This window comes from Plecotus auritus, assembly GCF_963455305.1.
Source record: "Plecotus auritus genome assembly, chromosome: 2".
In the NCBI taxonomy this organism is placed as follows: domain Eukaryota; kingdom Metazoa; phylum Chordata; class Mammalia; order Chiroptera; family Vespertilionidae; genus Plecotus; species Plecotus auritus.
The window spans coordinates 159,501,721-159,524,719 of NC_137771.1; the positions used below are offsets into that span (position 1 = coordinate 159,501,721).

The following is a 22,999-nucleotide window of genomic DNA, read 5'->3' on the forward strand; positions in this document are numbered from 1 at the left end:
TGTATAGTGCAGCCTCCTAGGATTTGCTGCCCCTTCTCATTCTTGGTGATGTCAAAGAAAAACAGCAGGACACTAGTGAAAGGCAGTAAGGACAGGTTTTACTCACTGCTATTGCAATACAGGAAAGAGACTTCATGATAGGACAGAGCTCAATGTCAAATACAGTTAAGATAACCTGTGAAGTATAAACAGAGTGAGGGGCCAGTGGATGGAAATTTACAAGGCGAGATCTCCAGGGTAGGGGGATTCTTGATAAAGGCAGGCCAAGGATTTATCCATCAACTTGGGGGATGAGAAATTTGATCAAATATCAAGATGGAGATTCTCAGTAAACTGACATCAGGATTCTTGCTACAGCTGGGCTAGGCAGGTGGAGGACAAGGCCCAAGGATGAGGCCTATTCAAAAAGAGGGCTCAGAGGAGCCTGCCTAATGTTTGAACTTATGGAGAGTCTGTGTCAGTGGCCACTGCCCAGGGCCATATAGGTAACTTATATTGGTGAAATAAGCAGGTCTAGAAATAAGGAAAATATTGCAGAAAGAATGGGCAATTAAAGAGGACTTCATTTTCAAATATCCCAGTCTTATAAATAGGAAGCCTAAAGCATTATTAGTCATTTCGCCAGTGCCATTAATAAACAAAAAAAGCCCAGAAGCGAATTTGTACAACGTGATATACTTTTTTTGCCACTCTGTTTTACTCACTAATCTTTCACCACTTGCAGCAGGCAGTTTCTCACTTGCTTTCTTAGGACCAGCCCTTTGTGTCTAGGTCAGCAGAGCCGTGTTTCCTCTTTAAAGGGCAATTGGTTCGCTCTGGCCAGTTGGTTGGAGTGTCCTCTCCTGCTCCAAAGGGACATGGATCTGATTCCCAGTCAGGGTACATACCCAGGTTTCAAATTTGGTCCCACATCGATGCCTCTTCCTCTCCCTCCCTCCTCCTCTGTAAAATCAATAAAAACATATCCTTGGATAAAGATTAAAAAAAGGGGGGCTGGCCAGTGTACTCAGTGGTAGAGCATCAACCTGTGAACCAAGAGGTCTCTGGTTTGATTCTCAGTCAGGTAACATGCCCAGACTTTGGGCTCAATCCCCAGTAGGGGGCACGTAGGAGACAGCAGATCAATGATGTTTCTCTCACGGATGTTTCTATCACTCTATCCCTCTCCCTTCCTCTCTCTCTCAAATCAACAAAAACATTTTTTTTTTTTTAAAAAAAGGGCAATTGATTAGTTTTCCATTGACACCCAGTGCCCCCAGGGAAGCATGTTCTTGTCACAAGGACAAGAAATGTAATGCATGAGCAATCCTAGCCTTTTCCTTCCCTGCCTCCTAAGGAAAATTATGACAATGCTTCTCACCATTTCCTTCCTCTCCTCAGCTTGAACCTAATTCAGGTTGACTTGGGGAAGAATGGGAGAGATGGGAACAGGAGACTTTTATCAGAAAGAGCCTGGGTTTACTGAGTATTGCCAGAGGAGGGGAAGAAAAATGAAAGCAAACAAACAAACCTCTTAGATAGGGCTTTTCAGAGAGGGAAGCTGGAAAATTGAGAGCTAAATTGGAGAGTGAAGCTTCCAAAGCAAGAGCAATAGGATGTAGGGATTTGTAAGAAGTGGAGCCAAAGGTTATAGATGAGATAGTTTAGCATTCTTAGTAGAGGCCGGCAAAAAATTTAAATGATTTGTAAATATTTGGGGGTTGTTGGACTGTATCCAGGTGAGGCAACCTTGTCCGGAGGCTCAGTTCTGGGGGGCCTGACTTATATTAGAGTTACATTAAGAAAGCTTTAGTTTGGGATGCAATGCTGACTGCTAGGTCCCTTTAACATTCACTATATAGCAATGAGGCAGCTTCAGTTTCTGAACTGGACCCGGTGAAGGTAAATTGATTCCTTTCCTCTGAAAGCTAGCTTGAATGCGGCGACCAGTTCTTCTCAAGAGAGAATGTAAGGGGCTGAAAACTGGCTTTGAGACACCTTTGGATGTTCACATGTGGAACACTTAAAAATGGACAAAGAAAATAGCGATGTTTCATCCAAACCTGCTGATGTGAATGTAAGTACGGCGTGGGGAGCTTTCTCTGTTGCTTGAGTGCCACTTATTGTTGATCTTGTTACTAAAATGAGACCATGCTGCATTATAAAAATAAAGGGAATAAAAATGAAATACTTTATTCTCCTCTGGTACTTAATGGATTTTACAAATGTGGGCTTGAAGTGCTATACTTGGCAATTGATTTGCAGCTGTTTTTCTAAAACTCCAGGGAAATTGTACTGATCTCTGCACAAATTCCATTTTAAAATTTAATCAGTGCTAACTGAGACTGCCTATAATGTGTTCCTGCACTCAAAGACCCAACCCTGGCCTTGTCAGTGCTACATGCACTAGCATTTCTGTGTGTTTTTCTTTTTCACTTCTTTGGGGGAATATTTGAAAATAGTTTGACACCATAATCAGCTCATGGAATGTTTTTCTCTTTAGAAACATCATCCTAAAACCTGCAGGACATCACATGAAATGAGGTCTGGTCTAGTTCAATTTCACCAGGAGGAATATAAGCTACATTTCACTCCAGGGGTTGACAAGGGTGTTTGGCAAAAAAGAATGAGGAAGCCATGAATAATTCAGAATGTCCTTGGCCACATATTATCCCATGAATTGGTAGGATTAAAGACGGGAAGACAGGTGCTTTGAAGGGAAGAGTAAGGGAGGGTAACAGAATGAGAGAACTCTTAGGGAAACCCAGAAGAGAGATTATTTCTTTGGAGTTGGTGTTCTAGATGGTTGCCTTTAAGAGAATGTGTGGTTAAAAGTCATTTCATCACTGGAGTTTAGTTACCCTGACATGTATAAATCTCTCCTTCAAAGAAGCTAAACTCTCACATACATTATTAAAGAATTCACAGGATCAAATGGCAGAGGGTAGAGGAGAAAAAAAAAAAGAAAGGGAAATGGTTAAATAATGTATTTTTTCCTCCAGCATATAACACTTTGCACACAAATACAGTAAAACCAATAATCTTCTCTGAGTTCTCTATTTCATTCTTTACCTTTAAATAGTTCTTTTGTCTGTGATTGGGAAATGGATCAGGGCAGCGGCTGGCATAAAAGTGCATACGTATGTGACAATGGTGAAACCAGCATTTTGATCCTTTCCTACATACAGCCCTCCACAAACATCATCCTTCATGCCTTTCTCTTACCACTCATTCCTGAAGCCACGATTAAGAAATCATTTCTCTAAGGAACTTATACTCTTATTTTAATCCTGTTTCAGCCCAGAAGAAATTGGTCATGGGAGAAAAGCTATATAATACAAACATTTAAACACAAACACATATCCCCACAGCTGTGAACACAGGAATCGACTCCTGACCTTCCGGTCCTCTGGTCTACACTCCATGAAATTCAGGCCTATCCTCTGCAGCATCTATTATCCAAAAGGGGGAGCTGAGGAGAGGACCTGGGAACCATTTCACTGGAGTTCACATAATGTCTATATTTTTTCTGATTTTAATTGTGCTATTCAAATGCAAGTCAATTTATTATGCTTATGTAAATCAGTTGACTGACGCATTTAGAAATTTTAGCACCAAGATTCTCTTTACCGAGTGATAGCATTTAAGCACTAGACCAAGCATGTCAAACTCAAAGGCTAACACAGGCCAAATAAACAAGGTTTAAGTTTATGTGGGCTGCAAAATAACAAAAGCTTCACTTTTCATAGAAACATAGGTTTATTTCAATAGAGACATGCTGAATACAAAGGGCTGAAATAAATGAGTAATCGTTAACATAAAATAATAGAACATTTTAATAAAAATTAATATTTTTTCTTGAACATCAACTTACCAGACACTGAATAACTGCACACATTAATAAGTGTAACACAAATAAACCTATTTTTCTTGTTTTCTGAAATCAAAATATTTCCTGTTGTGCACACCAAACAAGTCAATCCAGGACTAACGATGTGGCAATCAGCTACTAAAATATTAGCTGCTAGTATTAGTGGAGAGAAATGTTGTGCCTGAGCCTAAGGCATGTAAGGAAAATGAATGCAACACGATTATAGTAATCAGTCATTAGCTAATGTTGTAGTTCAATATTAATAACTAGAGGCCCAATGCATGAAATCTGTGCATGGGTAGGGTCCCTAGTCCTGGCAGGCAATCAGGGCCGATCTGTGAGGTGACCAGCTGTGCGATAGGGGGCCCCTGCTCACACCCGCCTTCTGCGCTGCCTGCTTGCCTGCCCCATCCCCCACTGCCACCTCTGGTTGGGACCTGTGGGCTGGGGGCAGCTCCTGCATTGAGCATCTGCCCCCTGGTGGGTCAGTGTGCGTCATAGAGACCGGTTGTTCCTCTGGTGGTTCTGCCGTTCTGTCGATTTGCAAATTAGGGTTTTATATAGATAGATTATGTATAACAGGATATTGTAAAAATTAAGTTATAAAATTTTTATTAAAATGTTTCTTACATATTGTTATATTGGCTGGGCCACAGAAATATTTGTTGTGGGCTGCATTATCAATTATCTAATTGATAATACACCTTTTTTTTTTTTCTTTTTTTTTTTAGATATCCAATATCTCAGTTCAGGTGGTCAGTGCCCCCGGGAAGCTGCCAGGGAGACCAGGGAGACCAGGGAGACCAGGGAGACGGCCACCAAGAAAACCCATCAACAAAGCCCAACTCAAGAAGCAACCCAAGAAGAAAGCTCCCTTTTGGAATGTCCAGAATAAAATCATTCTCTTCACAGTGTTTTTATTCATCCTGGCAGTCATAGCCTGGACCCTTCTGTGGCTCTACATCAGTGAGTTAAAATCTACTTGCCTTTGGAGTTAGGGCTTACCCAGTGAGCTCAGCAGGAGAAATGCAGGCCCAATCTGCCCCGGGTGTTTCTGATAGATTTTCTTATTTCTTAGACTAATAACCATTTCTGAAACTGTTGAGGTTTTTGGAGGAAGAAGCCAGAATTGCTTTCCCCTTTCTTCTTTTCCTACTACCGTTCTCTTCCCACAGGTGAGCAAGAGGAGCGAGATGGGGGATAGGATGAGAGCGGAGGCGGATGCTCAGGAGCAAATGTTGACTAGTTCAGAAATGTAATCCATTTAGTCCATTTTTAGCTTTAAAAATGAATGGAATGCTAAACTGTTTCATTTCCTCATTCCACCCACTGCCTGTTTCTAGGCAACCTGATATTCCAGCTCTCTGAGCTTCATTGTACTCATGTGCCTTTCTCTCCTCTGTTTTTATGTTTTCGTCGATCTGATTGATTGGGCAGGAGTCATAACTAAGTTCTTCCTTAGAGAATACTAACCTAATGCAGTGCAGCAACTGTATAGCCTTTGTTGACTTATGCTCAACTTCCCACTCTATACATCTTAATATGTTTAATACAAAATATGTGTTCTATCAAGGATATTAAAATGTGGTTAGAAAGCAAGATTTATAGGCAAAGAATTAATGAATATTATCTTGAACAGTTCAGGCCACCTATAATTTGTGTGGCATAATGCAAGACATCAGGCATGCCCGATATATCTCCTATCTTCAAAAAGCTCACATATAGATTTTGTACTTTCAAAAAACAGTTCAGTGCTGAAAGGGAGGGTGAGTTTATTTATTTATTTTTTGTTTTGTTTAATCAATCACTTTATAATCACAGAAGAGAGGCAGCCAACCTGCCCAAGGGTAGAATTCAGAGAAAGCTTCAAGAACTGGTTTCTGAAAATTCATTTGACACATCTTGGAGTACCCACAATGAGCTGGGCTCTGTGATAGGCTTGGGGACAGGGTGGAAGACAGGAAGAATCTCTGTCTTTACATACTAGGGAGAGAAGTCAAGTCAATGGGCAATTAAGTGAAACACAAAAGACACACAACCCCAACCCAGAACAAACCAACTTCTTTCCCATCAGCTCTCTTCTGGCCCTCAACTGATACTTTTCATTGCCCTAGCACTTTTCTATGAAGTTTTGGAAGATCATCGTGTAGAAGTAGTTTGTTGGCTGTGTTAAAGTCAGAGAGATCCTTTCAGGAAGACAGACCAGTAGGAGCAAAGGGAAAATGGTATGGATAGCAAGAACTGTTCAACAAATAACAGAGGTTAGTTTCAATACATGAAATTTAGGTGTGGCAAATGGCCTTGAGAAATGAAGTGGACAGCTCATCAGGAGACCCACCAGGGTCTTGTGTGTTGGGCTGTGCTAAAGAGTTTGGTCATTGTAATCATTCCAAGGCCTAATTGATCTCCCTTGCATTGCTGTTATGCTTCCTCTTGAGTACTTACTGATGCCAGAGGATGTGTGAACTTCTAGATAGAAGTCACAGCTCTCATTCAAATTTTAAAAAGTCTGTAAGCGTAAAAAAAGTCAAAAAATCACTTACCTGGTAAAATTAGCAACAAAACAAACCTTTGTTTTATATGAGAGGCCTAGTGAGGCAAATTGATCATTCCAAAGTCACTTAACTTGAAAGAACAAATCTAAGACAGAAGCTCAGGCCTCCTGCTGCCTACTCTGTGCCTCTCTCCCCTCCCCACTGCCTCACTACACTGTTTGGAACTAGTGGGACCCTGGGTTGGCTACTCAAGAGAGGCTGCTTCTTATCACTCAGCCAAGTTGTACCTTCTTTTTTAAAAATTAAATTTAATGGAGAAACACATGTTAATAACATTATATAAATTTCAGATGTACAATTCTATATCATCTCCATATTCCACTAAGTGTACCATCCAAGGTCTAGCCCCCTTCCATCACCATATAATTGACCCTCTTTACTCTTTTCAACCTTCTTCCACACCCTTCTCCTCTGGTAACTACCATACTGTTCTCTGTCTATGCGTTTGCTTGTTTGTTCATTTGTTGCTTTGTTTGTTTTATGTCCCACATATGAGTAAAATCATATGGTTCTTGTTCTTTTTCACCTAACTTATTTCAGTGCACATAATATTCATGCACCATCTTTTTAATAACTATCAGTTATTTAGCATTTCCTTGTGCTCTTGCTCTAGCCCCCTTCTTCTTTCCCTTCCTTTCCACACATATTTATTGAGCTTCAAAGCTAAGTCAGGCACTGGCTACTCTATATTAGGGCTTGAGAAACAAAAAGAAGGTCCTGTTCCTCTAGAAGAATAGCCATCAGACTGAAGTTATGATACAGTGGGGCTGGTACCACAGGAAAGAGATTACCACTGCCACGAGGGTCTGGGGGATGGTGCCACATAGCAGGAAGTCCTTGGTAAAAACAAAGAAAGCCAGAAAAAAAACCCTTATTTCCCCCAAGCCATTCTCAAACAACAGCAGTGTCTTTACCTGTTGTCTGAAGACAACTCAGACACATTTGTGTCTTTGCCTGTTTCTGGGCAGGCCTGATGCCCAAAGCCATGGACCTCACAGGAAAAGCATTTGAGAAAAAGTGATCTGACACTGGGATGAGGACCACAGTGACTTATCAGAAGGATGAGTTCTCCCTGCGCCGCACAGAACTGAGGACAGGCCAGCACCCTGGGCATCAGCCAAAGTCAGACAGAGGACGAGAGGTCAGCGGCTCAGTGAAGGACCACGGGGGGGCCCTCCCCTCTTCTCCCACTACGCTCACTTCTCCTCAGAGCTTGACTGTATACATTTCTTACCTCCTTACCTTCTACCGACTTGGGATCCATAAAATTTGCATATATTCTCTTTGGCCCCTTAGTGACTCTATGACATGTAGACTGTCTAAGATGTATATCTTTTACTTTTTAATATTGTTCTTAAGTACTTGTCAGAAGCTGATAGAGAGAATAGAGTATCCTAAGGGATATGGTGATTTACTGCTGATGGAAGAGATGCTATTAACTACATTTAGAATTCCCCAAGCTGCGAACCAGTAGAATACATAGTTGCCTAAAATAAAATAATTTCAGGAACCTGATACTGGCATAGATCAGACAATGCTTCATTATCACACATATGGGAAAGCCCTCTACCTGCCTTTTCTCTTGTCTTACAGGCAAGACAGAAAGCAAAGATGCTTTTTACTTTGTTGGAATGTTTCGCATCACCAACATCGAGTTTCTTCCTGAATACCGACAGAAGGAGTCCAGGGAATTTCTGTCAGTGACACGGACTGTACAACAAGTGGTGAGGTGATGGGGGTGGTGGTGAGAGGCTGGGCAGGGTGGAGTCAGGGGGTGAAAGGTGGGGTGGAAGGGTCACAGTGTGCGGGTAGGCAGAGGAAGTAGTCAGGAAACATGGGATTTAGCTCATGTCGGCTGTAAGATAGAATTGCTTATTTGATAGAATTGCTTTTTTCTTTCTTTCTTCCTGCTGAAAGTAAAAGAAATGGCTCTATGAGCTTCAGTTTCAGTTCTTCTCATCTGTGAAATAAAGGGATTGGACCAGGTGATCTTTAAAATGTCTTTTAGTACTGACATGACATGTGTGCTGGTTGATTCTGTGATTAGAATACATTTATTTATTTCAACCTCCATGCACTGATATCTCTTCACTTAAAAAGAACATTCTTATTAAAGAACTAATACATATTTATTATAAAACTTTAGAAAAGTCTAAAAATGTAAAAGAGGTATAGAGTAAATATCTAAAAGTGTGAAGTATAAATTTAAAAAGTATAAATAAAATATGTAAAATGTAAAACCCATAAAGTATAAAAAGAACTTTAAAATCTTATTTAACATCACCAAAGATAGAGCCCTGTTTTATTCTGGACCACACCGACATAGGGGATAGCTCAATATTGAGGTGTTAGTAGATATTCAGTCTTACAATCTGATCTTTAACTTTTACCATTAGATTGTATTTTTCTAAGCAAGTAAATGTTCTTTAAAAAATAAGTTTCAACCTTAGCCAGTTTTGCTCAGTGGATAGAGCATCTGCCTGTGGACTGAAGGGTCCTGAATTCAATTCTGGTCAAGGGCACATGTCTGGGCAGCAGATCAATGATTCTCTCATCATTGACATTTCTCTCTCTCTCTCTCTCTCTCTCTCCCTTCCTCTCTGAAATTAATAAAGAGCATTATTTTTTAAAAGAACAAAAAGAAAATAAGTTTTAATACTACAAAGTTAGAAAATTCCTTTTTATTGGATATTTAAGTTGTTTCCAGCTTTTGCTACTATTGATAATGCTACAATAAATTATTTGCATTACTTGTCTGTATCTCTGATTACTTCCTTGGGTGATTTTCTAAAATTATTGCTGGTCAAATAGAAAAATATTGATTCATCAATCTTGGTACATAGTATTAACTAGAAAGTTTCTGCCAAATTGCGTCTGCATATTAATGGCAAGGGTGGCCTGCACAGTGGTGACTCAACTACACTTTGGTGTAGACTGAGGGAGAGCTGTGAGAGAGAGCAAGCAAAGGCAAGAGTGGGCACAGTGGCTCTTATTTATTGAGGGCTTTCTATATACTGGGTATGTTGCTAACCACTTTATTTTTTAATATATTTTTATTGATTTCAGAGAGGAATGGAGAGAGAGAGAAAGATAGAAACATCAATGATGAGAGAGAATCATTGATTGGCTGCCTCCTGCATGCCCCCACACTGGGGATAGAGCCTGCAACCTGGGCATGTCCCTTGACTGGAAATCAACCATGACCTCGGGTTCATAGGTCGACGCTCAACCATTGAGCCATGCCAGCCAGGCTAACCCCTTTATTTTTAATATTTATCAATTATTCCTCAAATTATCCCAAAGAGGTAGGCATTTTGACAACCACTTTACAGATTGAAAGAAAGAAAAAAAAGAAAGGAAGGAAGAAAGAAAGGAAGGAGAAAAGGAGAGGTGGGAGAAAAACACAATGGAGGCTCAGCAGGTATAGATAACGTGTTCTGTGTTGCATAGTGAATTTAAACTCCACAGCTCATATTTCCCCCCACTATGCTATATTATTTCTAAGGTGATTTCCCAGCCCCCTCCCCCTTCTGGGAAATTAGGTGGGTAATTGTTGCTACTGTGTAGAAAGGGGAATTCAAGAGAAGATTTGACAAATGAGTCAGTTTGGTTTTAGAAATGCTAATTAGGGGGGGGGAGATAAATTGATTTCAATGGCTCTCTTTTGAGATCCATTTAATGGAGTTTTAAAAGGGCTGGTGTTTCCATAGAGACTGGTGAGTTGGGAAAGGGGTGGTTGTCCTGGTTGTGGGCACCACTCGCCCCCTAGTGGCTAATATAGCAATGTGTCCTTAAGAATTTAATTTTTCAATGCCATTTATTAATAGAAAAGAGGTTGGGTCAAGCACTTTTAAAATGTGCTTAAAGGCATTTGATTTATTAATTGTGGAGAAGATTAACTTTAGAAGAGGCAGGACACAGAAGTTAAGCTTAATTAAGGTGAATAAAGACAGAAATAAATGAAGGTAACAAATTATTCTTCAGAGAAAGCAGAATGAAAGTAAAAAAACCCAAGACTGCTACAGGTAGTAAAAATGTATTTGACTTCAAAGAATAGCCCTGGGCTGTGTGTTCAGTGGTTAAAGCATCAGCCTGCACACCAAAGGGTCTTGTCAAGGGCATGTACCTGGGTTGCAGATTTTATCCCTGGCCTGGTCGGAGCACATGCTGGAGGCAACCAATCGATGTGTCTCTCTCATACCAATGTTTCTTTTCCCCCTCTCTCTCTACCTTCCCTCCCTGCATCCCTTCTACTATCTCTAAGAAAAAATAAATGGAAAAAATCCTCTGGTGAGGATTTAACTACCCTCCCCTGCCCTCCGCCCCCCCCCCCAACACACACACACAAAAAAAATGAATTCAAGGAATAATGTCTGGTTTTGGAGTTAGAGGCCTTAATTTGAGTCTTGTTTATCTCCTTGATAGCTAATCAGAGCTTGGTACTGTGAGAGAAGCCAGAGTGAAAGACTTCAGACACCTCGCTTTTTCTTTTTCAGATAAACCTGGTTTACACAACATCTGCCTTCTCCAAATTCTACAAGCAGTCTGTCATCGCAGATGTCAGGTATTGTGTGCCCCTTGCTTTGGGATTTCTGTGTTCACTCCTATAAATTCCTCTCAAAGCCCTGAAAAGGCCAAGATATCACCATTCTCTAGCAACTTCTTAGGGGCGGTTGTGGATTAATTCCCTTTTAGCACAACAGTGACCTAATTCTTTGCTATGCTCTCATGCTGAGTTTTCCTTTTTATCTACCAAAGCCTGCCCTCTCCCCATAGCTGGGATCCAGGACCCCTGTACTAATGCCACTGGGCAAAATGGCCATTAACATGGCTGCTATACAGGGTCATGGCAAAAATAAAACACAGACCAGTATTTCTCAAAGTGGTCTTCTGAGAGAAAAAAAAAAAAGTATTCCATGATCAAATAATTTTTAGGAAAAAGCATGTGCCCTTTCTGTAGCCCACCTTCCCCACCACCAATACATCTGCAGAGATTCACAATCGACTTTGGTATTAAAGTCTTAGAATAAAGCAATTTGTTTACTTTCCTTTACTTTTATTACCCAAATTATTTACTACGGAACATTATCTTGTTGTTGGTTTTTTTTTTGTTTTGTTTTGTTTTTGTTTTTTTCATAAATCATGATAATATTCGTGCAGTTAGCAGTGCCTGCTCCAGGGTCAGACTGAAACCAAAATGGGGTGGATTCCTGGTTGTGCTACTTCCTAGCTGTGTGGTTTTGAGTTGTAGTTGGTCTTAATTTTCTCATCTGTAAAATTGGAACAATAATCGACCTTTCTGATACAATTAAATGGGATAAAGCAGATTTAGCACTGTGTATGGACACCAGGAGGTATCAAAAATTATAACTTGCAGTGAAAACTGATTGACAGCCACAGAAATCGTGTGTTCTCCATGGAGGTGCAACTATCCACTAATGGTTCTAGATCTGAACCCAGCACAAGAACACACACACCATGATGCTTTCCCTCTCCAGTCCCTATAATAGGAAGCGATGAATCCCTAAAGAAGGAAGTTATGTTCAGTTGAAAGCTGTGCTCACAGGCCTTACCTTGAAATTACCAGCCACTGGCGACCTATAAAAGTCTCCTTCCTAAGAGGTATCTCTGAACATCTTTCTCCGTTCTCTACAGCAGTAACAACAAAGGTGGCCTCCTGGTCCACTTCTGGATTGTGTTTGTCATGCCACATGCCAAGGGCCATATCTTCTGTGAGGACTGTGTGGCCGCCATCCTGAAGGACTCCATCCAGACGAGCATCATAAACCGGACCTCTGTGGGAAGCTTGCAGGGTCTGGCGGTGGACATGGACTCCGTGGTACTAAATGGTGATTGTTGGCTAATTCTCCTTTAAGCAGTCCTTCCTGCGGTACTCCTGATGCTGTCATTATTGCAGTCACCGTGGTAATGAAGTATTCTCTCAGCAGTCCCAGTGGAACAGGATTTGTTGAAGATATGGGAGCTATGTTGATAAAGGAAGTTACTAAATGTTACATACATTGATTGGACAATTGAACTGGGGACAAAATATATATGAAATTGAATTTATTAAAGTGCACCCCTACCTATATTTAATTTGGTTTATTCAAACTAAGGCTCCAAGGCACAACGTCCTGCAGAAGGAAAATTTTTCTGAGCTTTGTCTTGTCTCTCTCTTCATCCAGACAGAACCGAACCTGTGTTATGCAGTACTGCCCAGCGCTCCAAATAGCCTGCCCCATAGCCTTGTCAAATGTAAATTCCACCATTTGTCTTGACAGTATAATGGTTTAATTTTTGCATAACACAAAATTTATGCAGCGTTCTCTTTTGATTTCAATCATATATGTGCTAGGCAGATAATAGGAAGTTGATACATATTTGTTAAATGAATGAAAATTCTGTAACACATATACTATTTCAGATATAATTAATATGACTAACTATTGTCATATTTATTGTTTCCTTTTTACCTTTAAAAATGTTTAAAGCTTGTTACTATGGATAACTTCAAGCATACAGAAGGAAAGAGAATAGAAAAATTAACTCTAGTATACCCTTTATACAGCTTCAAAAACCATCAGCTCATGTCTGTCCCATTTGATCTCTAAATACCTAAACAACCTCCCCTCCCCTCACTGGATTATTTTAAAACAAATCCCAGATATGTTGGATTGCTTTTAAAGGACTGAAAATACTTTTTTCTAGGTAAAATTCTAACAGGATGAAATGAAGAGACTGACGGTCTTTTTTCTATGTGTGTTTGTTTATTTTTCAATGCAGCTGGGCTTCGGTCAGATTACTCTTCCACCATAGGACCTGGTAAATTATGTCATGTGGCTTCTTCCCTCCCCCTACCCTATCCGTCACCCTCCACTGCCTCTAAATCGGTATCTTTTGGGCTGTAGTCTTCCTTTTCAATTGATGGTATGTGTTAGTGCTCTCTCAGTTCCAAGTGACAGAAATATACTCAAACTGGTTTAAGTGTAAAAGAAATTTGATTGACTCATATGAATGGGGCTCCCCTGGGGTGGGGGGTGGGGCTTCAGGTACAGTTGGGCCAGGTTCTAAGACAACATATCATCAGGACTCTGCATCTCTGCTTTCCTCTGTTGAGGCCCCATCAAGTGTATTTGTCCAATGTGGTGGCATAAATGGCCACCTGCAGACAGGCTTATAGTTTATCAGTTTAGTAACCATGGTGGGAAATAAACCCACAAATATTTCCTGATCGTCTCTGCAGAAGTGCTGGGACTGGGTCTCATTGTCTCCGGTTGGCTGACATGCCCAATCCTGACCCAGCTTATCTGACTCCCTGGCCAGTCTGAGTCACGTGCCCACCTCTGCATCTCGGGGTGAGGTTAACCCCAACCAAACCATATAGACATGATAAGGGGAGTTTCTCAAAGTGAAATCCAGATGCTGTGATCAGGAGAGAGGGGAGTAGACTTCAGACTGGCAAAGGCAGCAGATGGCCTCCACGTGACCACTTCCGCTCTTTACTCTTCTAACAAGATTTCTAGAAAAGTCATTCCTAAAACAAAACAAGAGCGCTGTCTCCACAGACAAAGGCTGCTCTCAGTACTTGTATGCAGATCATCTGTCTCTTCGCTACCCTCTGGAGATCTCTGCAACCTCCGGGAGGCTCATGTGCCACTTCAAGCTGGTGGCCATCGTGGGCTACCTGATTCGCCTGTCGATAGAGTCTGTCCAGATCGAAGCCGACAACTGCATCACCGACTCCCTGACCATTTATGACTCCCTCTTGCCAATCCGGAGCACCGTCTTGTACAGGTACCAGGCAGGCCCTCTGGTTGTGGGTGAAAAGGTTTTTTTTTCAATGCCTCTCTTTTGTAGCATCTGAGTTCCCCTTGGGTTTTTTTGTGAGCCACTGCTGCGTATACTCAGGTCAATGATTGACCCATGCTCTGTATTAGCCTATCAGATACAAGGTTTATTTTTCTTTTGTAGTATAAGAGAGTCAAAATCAGTACAGCAGGACCTTCAGCCAATATTTCTGAAATCTAACAGATTTTTAAAAAATTTTACTTTTATTTCAATCATAGTGAAGTACACTGTTTCAATAAGGTGTGAGAATAAATATTCTGTGATGATTGTATAACATCAATAAAACAATTAAATGTTGTTCCTTATTTTAAAATAATACAATGTTCATTGTGAAAGTGAGGTCAGAGAAAACAGTATCAACTATTTCACAAGCCCATTACCCAGGACAAATATCTGTTGTATTTTTGCAGAAATCTTTTCATTTACACATATATATGTCCTAATAATTTTTTACTTTATGAGTGTTTAGTATTTTATTAACCTAATGTCAGTTGGCCTTTAGTCAGAATTATTATTTGTGATCCACTGTGCTAAAAATGTACAGGAATTATTTTACTTTTAATAGTATTAACATATCTATGCAACAGTGTTTTCTGTATGCATTTATTTATTTGAATTTCTGGGACACATGTGTATGTCAAAAGTCCATACAGTATATAGAGGTATGCAGCGAATGGTAAAATTGTCCCTGGCTCTCACTCCTCAGTCATAGTTGTTGAGTTTTTTTCATCCTTCCAGACATATTTAGTTATTTCCTTATTGAAGCCTCACCACAATGCTATGAGGAGTATACCATTATTATTACTTCCGTTCGTAGTAGGGAACGTGGCATTTATGAAGACTTAGTACTTGATTGCCCAGAGTTTTTCAGCCAGTTAAGTGATGGACCTGAGTTTTGAACCCAGTTTTGTTAGCCACTAAGTACCCCTTTCTACCTTGTTTGCTGTCAAGGAGGGCCCAGTGATGGCCATCCAGGGGAGTTCTTTGGCAGTTTCCTGTATCAGCTCCTTTCCACGTGTTGTGCCCCGTAGCCACTAGTTGATGAAGACCTGGCTGGTGGAGTTTGATGAACAAGAACTGCGTGGCTGGCCCAGAAAATGTGTGGAATTAGTGTTGGATGTAGGCCCACTCCTCAATAACCTGCTGTTCGTGTATTGTTTTGTTATCTGGTTTCAGAATGTGTGAACCCACAAGAACATTAATGTCATTTGTTTCTACAAATAATCTCATGTTGGTGACATTTAAATCTCCTCAGATACGGAGGCTATCAGGAATCCGGGCATATTTCGAAGTCATTCCAGAACAAAGTAAGTTTTCCACGCCCTCCCCTCGCCCCCCAAAAAAAAGTCACCTGTAGAAATATTTGTTATGATACTCCTGTCTGATCTCTCCTGAGGCTGTATTATAGCACTAGTTGTGTAGGTCAGGGACCCTGACTCAGGGTCCAGTCAGAAGAGAAATATCATATCAGTTATTCTAGTAGAGAAAATTTAATTTAAAAACTGGTAACTCAATATTAAGGTGTTAATTAGGTAACTCAAGAGGCAAAAAGAAAACTGAGTTTTCTTTGTATCATGTGGAAAGCAACACATGCAAGAAGCAACTGGAGGAATAGAGCTTGGAGGAGGGATTTGTGAAATGAAACTCTGAGGAAGGTTGCTGCTCAGCTGGTGCTGGTGTTTCTGAGTTCAGAGGCAGATATTCATGGACCTGGAACCCAGACCTCTAAGGAGGGGGTGCCAGGCAGTGGAGGCTGGTATCTTTGCGGGAGATTCAATAAAGTGGACGGTGAAGAAACTACTAACAGGATTCAACTCTGTACAGGAACGAAGTGTTATCTGCGGGGGTGAAGAAGTGTCCTTGGGGTGACCCTCCCAGGAATAAGAGGCAGGAAGTCTGATTCTTCCTCCTCCATCCTTCTAGTTTCCAGTTGGCACCCCCATTGGCAGAGCCTATCAGGAAGCCAGGTAGTAAAGAAAGGAAATGGTTTGCAGAGTCCCAGCCTGGCACTGCAGAACAGAGAAGGGTCAGTTTGGAGCTGGTAGGCAAGTAACTAACACACTAGTCTGTCTTTTGTGATGTCTCATTTATAGTCATGCATGTGAATGCCATCCCAGAAAGTGCCTGTGAAGCAAAAACCTTGAGGATTTAATGGGTTTTACTAGGCAACAGTGAGCAAAAATGATCCCTCTCATTATTCTCTTTTGGACTTGGGTTAACGAAGTAAAGCAAAACAAAAAGAAACTCTAGTCTCTTTGTGACACGTTGCAACTGATCGGATCTTGCAGGTCATGTCTTGGTAACTTTTTAAAATAATTTATCTTTATTGTTGAAAGTATTATAGATGCCCACCCTCTTCTCCTTGCTAACTTTTTTATGAGCATCAATAAAGCCAAAGGGATCAGAATGGGAGATAAGGGCGAGGAGGGAAGAGGATTTGGCTTACGTAGATAGTGATAGCCGTAGTTTCATCTACATTTTAAGGCATTGGCTTATTTTGGTAGTTTTTCTGCTTCAAATTATTACAAAACCAAATGTAAAATGGATTTATTGGACTAGATATTTGAGATATTATTGGGTTGAAAATGATCTCTAACTTCAAAGCTTAAAAATGTGATTATCTCAGAAACATTGTAATGGACTTTGTCTATTCACTCAACAAATAGTTATTGAGCATCTTTATATGCCAGGAATGGCTGTAGGTGTTAGGGAAATAGCAGTAAACAAAATAGAGGTAAATCAATACTCTTAAGAAGCTTACATTCTAGCAGAAGGGTTACCATATCAGCAAGAATAGACATTTAGATTGTCTTAAACAGAGCATGTTATGTAAACTGGGTATATTTCAACAACAAAGATGCAACAAAATTTATTTAAACTGTGTGTTTTTAAAATATATTTTTATTGATTTCAGAGAGAGAGAGAGAGAGAGAGAGAGAGAGAGAGAGAGAGAGAATTAATCATTGATTGGATGCATCCTGCATGTCCCCCACTGGGGATTGAGCCTGCAACTCTAGCACGTGCCTGGACCATGCCTGATTGGGAATCGAACCATGACCTCCTGGTTCATAGGTTGATGCTCAACCACTAAACCATGCTGTCCAGGCTAAACTGTTTTGATTTATTCTTGATTTAAATCAAGAGTATTGATTTACCTCTATTTTGTTTACTGCTATTTCCCTAATACCTACAGCCATTCCTGGCATATAAAGATGCTCAATAACTATTTGTTGAGCGTGTTTTAGAAAGTAATAGCATCCTATAAATGTGTAACCAAAATACATTATTTGAAAACAAATATAGAATTTGAACAAATAGTTTAGCTATACCTATGTAGGGTACTATTTCTTTTGTAAAAAATTAGTTTAAATTCATATGTACATGCTTATTGATTAAGAAACTGTGCATTTATAGTGAAAGAAATATATTTAGTGTCTCTCCCATAATGTCACAACTGCAAATCATTGTGTGTTACTGGATTTTTTTTTTTCAGAGTGTGAAAACACAGTGTTGGTCAAAGAAATCACTGGCTTTGAAGGGAAAATTTCAAGTCCATATTACCCAAGCTACTATCCTCCGAAATGCAAATGTACCTGGAAATTTCAGGTAGACTAATTTTACCACTATCTTAAAAAATGTTGTTATCCTACTTTTAGTAGCAATTTATCTTTGAATTAAATTACCTCTATTATAATTTAATTACAAAACAGTATTCATTAATTTTATAACATGTAAACATTTTTGAAATATACTATCTAGAACATGAAAGTTTTTGCAACCTCAACCCTCTGCCTACAAATTAACTGCCCTTTGCAGCCTAGGGCTTATTTTCCCATTTATTATTTTGTCTATTTGTATTAAAAATGCAAAGACATTATTATGGGATCAAAGAATTTACTATTTTATTATGACAGAGCTCATTTGTTAATTTTTAATTACTTCACCATCCAAATAATAATAGGAATAATAAATAAATAATAAATTGGATTAGGCAATATATATTTCAGTTGTATAAACAAACCATAATGTAAATTTATAGAATATGTACATCTCCTATTGGTGCTAGACAGGGTGTTCCTGATTTTTCTTTTTTTAATCTTAGTTTGTAAACTATTTTTCTTTCTCCAACTGTAATTTCATGTGGAGGGAGATAGGGCAAGATGTCATCTTTGGTCTTTCAGTATCCTAATATATAAAAAGCCAGGGGCCATCATGACTGAAACAACCAGACAGATGACCGAACACAGGCTTCATAGGGCAATAAGGCTGGCAGGGGGGTTAGTGAGGGATGACCAAACGACTGAACAGCAGGCTGAGTGGGGCGACCAGGCCGGCAGGAGGGCGACCAAGCTGGCGGGGGCGGGGGGGTGCGGGCAGTAAGGGGTGACCAGGCCAGTAGGGGTGGGGCAGTTAGGGGCAACCAGGCCGGAAGAGGGGGGCAGTTGGGGGCAGCCAGGCTGGCAGGGGAGACAGTAAGGGGTGACCAGGCTGGTGGGAAGGGGGCAGTTAGGGGTGACCAGGCCAGTGGGGGGGGCAGTTGGGGGCAGCCAGGCTGGCAGGGTGGGCAGTTAGGGGCAATCAGGCCAGCAGGCAGAGGCAATTAAGGGTGATCAGGCTGGCAGGGGGGGCAGTTCAGGGTGATCAGGCAGGCAGGCAGGCAGGTAAGCCGTTAGTAGCCAGTGGTCCCAGATTGTAAGAGGGATGTCCAATTGGCAGTCGGACATTCCCTGAGGAGTCCCAGATTGGAGAGGGTACAGGCTGGGCTGAGGGGACCGCCCCTCCCCCAGTGCATGAATTTCATGCACTGGGCTTCTAGTATATGTATAAAATCATTATAGTGTGACATAGCAATTAGATGTAAGCAGCAAGCAATATACAGTTTGCATTCATTCAATATGTCATTACTAAATGCCAACTACATGTTAGGCAGTATGCTAAACACTGGGATCCATAAAACTACACACACACACACACACACACACACACACACACACACACAAACTCTGTCATGGAGTTTATCATACAGTAGGGAAGATAGGCAACAAGTGGGCAATTGAAATATGTATACAGTATGCTATATGGATGTACAGTGCTATGGAGAACATTAAAGCATGGAAAGGGGCTCTGTAGCTGACAGAGTGGTTGTTAGGTAGGGGAGGAAGTCAAGAATTAGTTATCTTAAGTGAGATAGTCAGGGTAAACCTCACTTAGAAGGGAACATTTGCACAGAAATCAAATCTGAAAGCATGCGGGAACTAACCTTGTGCATACCTAGGCAAAGAATGTTGCAGGCAAAGGGAACAGCTGAGGCAAAGGCCCCGAGGCAGGACCATGCTGGCTGCATATTATTTGTGCAAGTCAGTTAAATATTTTATACTAATATTTATTAAATTTATAATTTAATAATACTTATAAAATGTATAATTTTATCATACCTAAATCTGTACTTAGTGGTAATGTCCTGATGGCATGCATCCTTAAATTATTTTTATTGTTATCTCAAACATTTACAAAATCATTAAAACATTAAGGTGCTGAACTCTTGCTCACTGCCAGAGTCTTAAGGTCTCAGGGCTGCAGAATCTTAGAGCCTCAGATGACTATCAAGTCTGAAGGTTGGGGAGAGAGTGAGGGGAAGAGAAGATGAAAGGAGGGGATGGGAAAGGAAGAGGGAAAGACAGAGAAGGACAAATATCTTATGATCTTACTTATGTGCAGAATCTAAAAAAACAACAACAACTGAACTCACAGATATAGACAAGAGATTGGTAGTTGCTAGAGGTGAAAGTTCGGCAAAATGGGTGGAGGTGGTCAAAATGCACAAACTTCCAGTTATAAAATAAATATCTCATAGGCATGTAATGTACAGCGTGACTATAGGTAAAAATAATATAGTTAACTATACTGTATTATATATTTTCAAGTTGCTAAGAGAATAGACCTTAAAAGTTCTTATTAAAATAAAATAATTTTAACTGTATGGTGATGGATTTTTGACTAGACTTACTGTGGTCAGCATTTGCAATATAAGCAAATGTCAAATCATTCTGTAGTACACCTGAAACTCATATAATGTTTATGTCAATATATCTCAATACAACAAAAAAAGATAGCGACTAGGATTGAATCACAAAGAATTACTACTAACTTAATTGTACAATATGTTGTTTTCAGAAGACAAAGTGAATAAAAAAGTGATTTGATAAAGCTGAAAATAAATGATGAGCAATATCATACTAGGCAAATGTAAACAGAAAGAAAGCATGGAACACAACCTTAGTGCCAGCCCATGATGAAATCAGGGCAACAACCTTCAGTGAGAAAAGGAAGGCAATTTATAATTAGAAAGAGGACAGTCCACAGTGAAGATATAATTATGACAATTGTTTATACACCAAAGTACATAGCATTAATACTTATAGATCAAAACCTATAGAGCATATGAAGAAGAAGAAACAATGCTTAAATAAGAGATGTTAATTTCTTTCTCTTGGTTCATAACAGATAGTGGGAGATAATAAATTAGGTTAAGAAGGGTATTAAACCATAGAAATAATAAGGATATTATACACACAAACACACGTGCACAGAGAGAGAGAAATTACCTTCTTTTTAAAATGATCTTGGAGCATTCATAAATTTGATCACAACAATCCTTAATAAATTAAAAAAATTAAAAAGTATAGGCAATAAATAATTTTTTATCTAATTAAGATAGAATTAGAGAACTTGAAAATGGATAAACCAAAATTCTACTCCTTGCAAATGAAAGAAGTCTCTAATAATTCTTGGTTCAAATGAAAATTAAAACTAAAATTTTGGAATATCAGGCATAATGTATATGGTATGCATGTCACACAATGCCATAAAAGGTCAGTTGTGTGTGTGTGTGTGTATGTGTGTGTGCACGCATACACATTCATATGTACTTGTACTATACAGACAGCTCCCTCTCTTGTGTAGTCTCTTCTGTGAAGATCTAGGGGTGACGCAGTAACTGCTTTTAGGAATAATCAGGTTTCATGTGAAGAGGATGCTGACTCACTTCTCCTTTATCTAAAGAATCTGAATAGTGCTTTACATAAACTATGTCATTTTTATCATTGAAAGAGGACAAAGTCTACACCCATTAATAAGTGGGTGTTTTCAAAGGTAAGCTCCTTTAGTAGGAGGAGACTGAAACCTACACATGATCTAATGTCACTGAGCTCACTCAAGCTGGGACCTAACAGCGGCTCCCTGAGCACCGGCTGCCCACTTTCCTCTCCATCGTGTTCTCCTCCTCACCCGTGTTTGCTCAGAGTTAGTGGTCTACCTCACCACAGGTCATAGGGCACAAAGAATAAAATGCCCTTAAAACAGCAAGCCGAGGAAATGGGTTCTGAGTAAGAAAATCTTAGCCTGAAATATGTCCTTTAATTGAATAATGTGTTTTTGTTTTGTTTTGTTTTGTTTTTTTACCTATGCTTGTTTTTCACAGACTCCCGTATCAACTCTTGGCATAGCACTGAAATTCCATAACTATTCAATAACCAAGAAGAGTGTGAAAGGCTGTGACCACGGATGGTGGGAAATTAATGAGCACATGTAAGTGGTTTCCATGTGTGAAGAATCCGATGAAAGGCCCTGCTCAGAGGTTCAAAGCCTTGGTTTTCTTGTCCCCAAAGAGTTTACACTTTACTATTTACTGATAGGGAAACTGAGGAATACAGGAGTTCATACTTGTGCAAGGCCACTCAGCTCATAAGTGATTAAGTCAGGATTCAAATCCATGCTTTATGGCTCCCAAGTTCTAGCTCTATGCTGCTGGGCTGTGGATGTGCACACTACACTTTACAAAAATAGTTTGGCAGATAAAGTCTTTCAAACTATGGAGTCATTGAGAAAAAATAATCAATATGAGTCCTGGTGGTATAAAAGTTAGAAACCATTAGCCAATTCTGTGCAGTACAAGAGGCCCAATTGGCCTGGTTATATCCTGAGTCTGGGACATGGGTTGAGGTTGATCAGAGAAAGGCTGAGAGAAATCCAGGTGCCTGGGCTTCCCAAACCAACATAGTAGGTCCTCATTCTCATCCTTAGTTTGTCCTTTCCTCGTTGTTATTATTTATTTGCTCCTAAAGTTATAATAGGTCTTGTATTTTAAACTGAAGGATGCCCTGTCTTGGCAGCAGATGGCTTCTCTGTTTACTTTGTGATAAGAATCCTTTTGAAGTTAGCCTAAGGTATTTTCCTTGCTAATTCTTTGTTCATCATTATTACATGAATGAAATCTTTCCTTTTTTTTATAAAAAAATATTTTTTTACTGACTTTCAGAGAGAGAGGAAGGGAGCGGGAGAAAGAGAAATATTGACATGAGAGTGGAACATTGATCGGCTGCCTCCTGCACACCCCCTACTGGGGACCAAGCTAGCAAAGCAGGCATGTGCCCTGACCAGGAATTGAACCAGAAATAGTTTGGTGTATGGGAAGACATCCAACCAATGAGCCACAACAACCAGGGCAAAACCTTTCCTTTCATAAGGATTTTCTTGAGCAACCACTTTCATTTTCTTAAGACTCTTAGATTTCTTGCTAAATAGTCATTGGTCCTGTCATCATTGGAACAGGTTCCACCTGATTTAAAGCATTCTTGGCTCCATTATTAAGATGTTCTTTGTACTCCTTTGGGAGTGTCTTTGAATTGAGGGTCTATATCACAAGCAGAAGACCTCGGTTCAAATTCCAGCCCTGTCTTTTAGTAGC

At 40.0% G+C, this 22,999-nt stretch overlaps 1 protein-coding gene across 4 annotated transcripts in view; it reads left to right on the forward strand.

Annotated features, from left to right (window-relative positions):
* Nucleotides 1-1,871: 1,871 nt before the first annotated feature.
* TMPRSS7 (transmembrane serine protease 7) overlaps nt 1,872-22,999 on the forward strand; it is a 39,708-nt gene continuing 18,580 nt past the window's right edge. Inside the window, exons 1-10 of one of the 4 annotated variants that reach the window (XM_080654340.1) lie at nt 1,872-2,056; nt 4,582-4,816; nt 7,999-8,129; nt 10,902-10,969; nt 12,061-12,254; nt 13,189-13,227; nt 13,971-14,199; nt 15,430-15,560; nt 17,747-17,859; nt 21,734-21,840. In XM_080654340.1, coding sequence (XP_080510466.1) covers nt 2,009-2,056; nt 4,582-4,816; nt 7,999-8,129; nt 10,902-10,969; nt 12,061-12,254; nt 13,189-13,227; nt 13,971-14,199; nt 15,430-15,560; nt 17,747-17,859; nt 21,734-21,840 — 1,295 coding nt within the window. In that variant the 5' untranslated portion in view covers nt 1,872-2,008. Of the gene's footprint in view, nt 2,057-4,581; nt 4,817-7,492; nt 7,547-7,998; nt 8,130-10,901; nt 10,970-12,060; nt 12,255-13,188; nt 13,228-13,970; nt 14,200-15,429; nt 15,561-17,746; nt 17,860-21,733; nt 21,841-22,999 lie in introns of those variants that run through there. The other 3 variants (XM_080654342.1, XM_080654341.1, XM_080654343.1) reach the window with 3 other exon arrangements.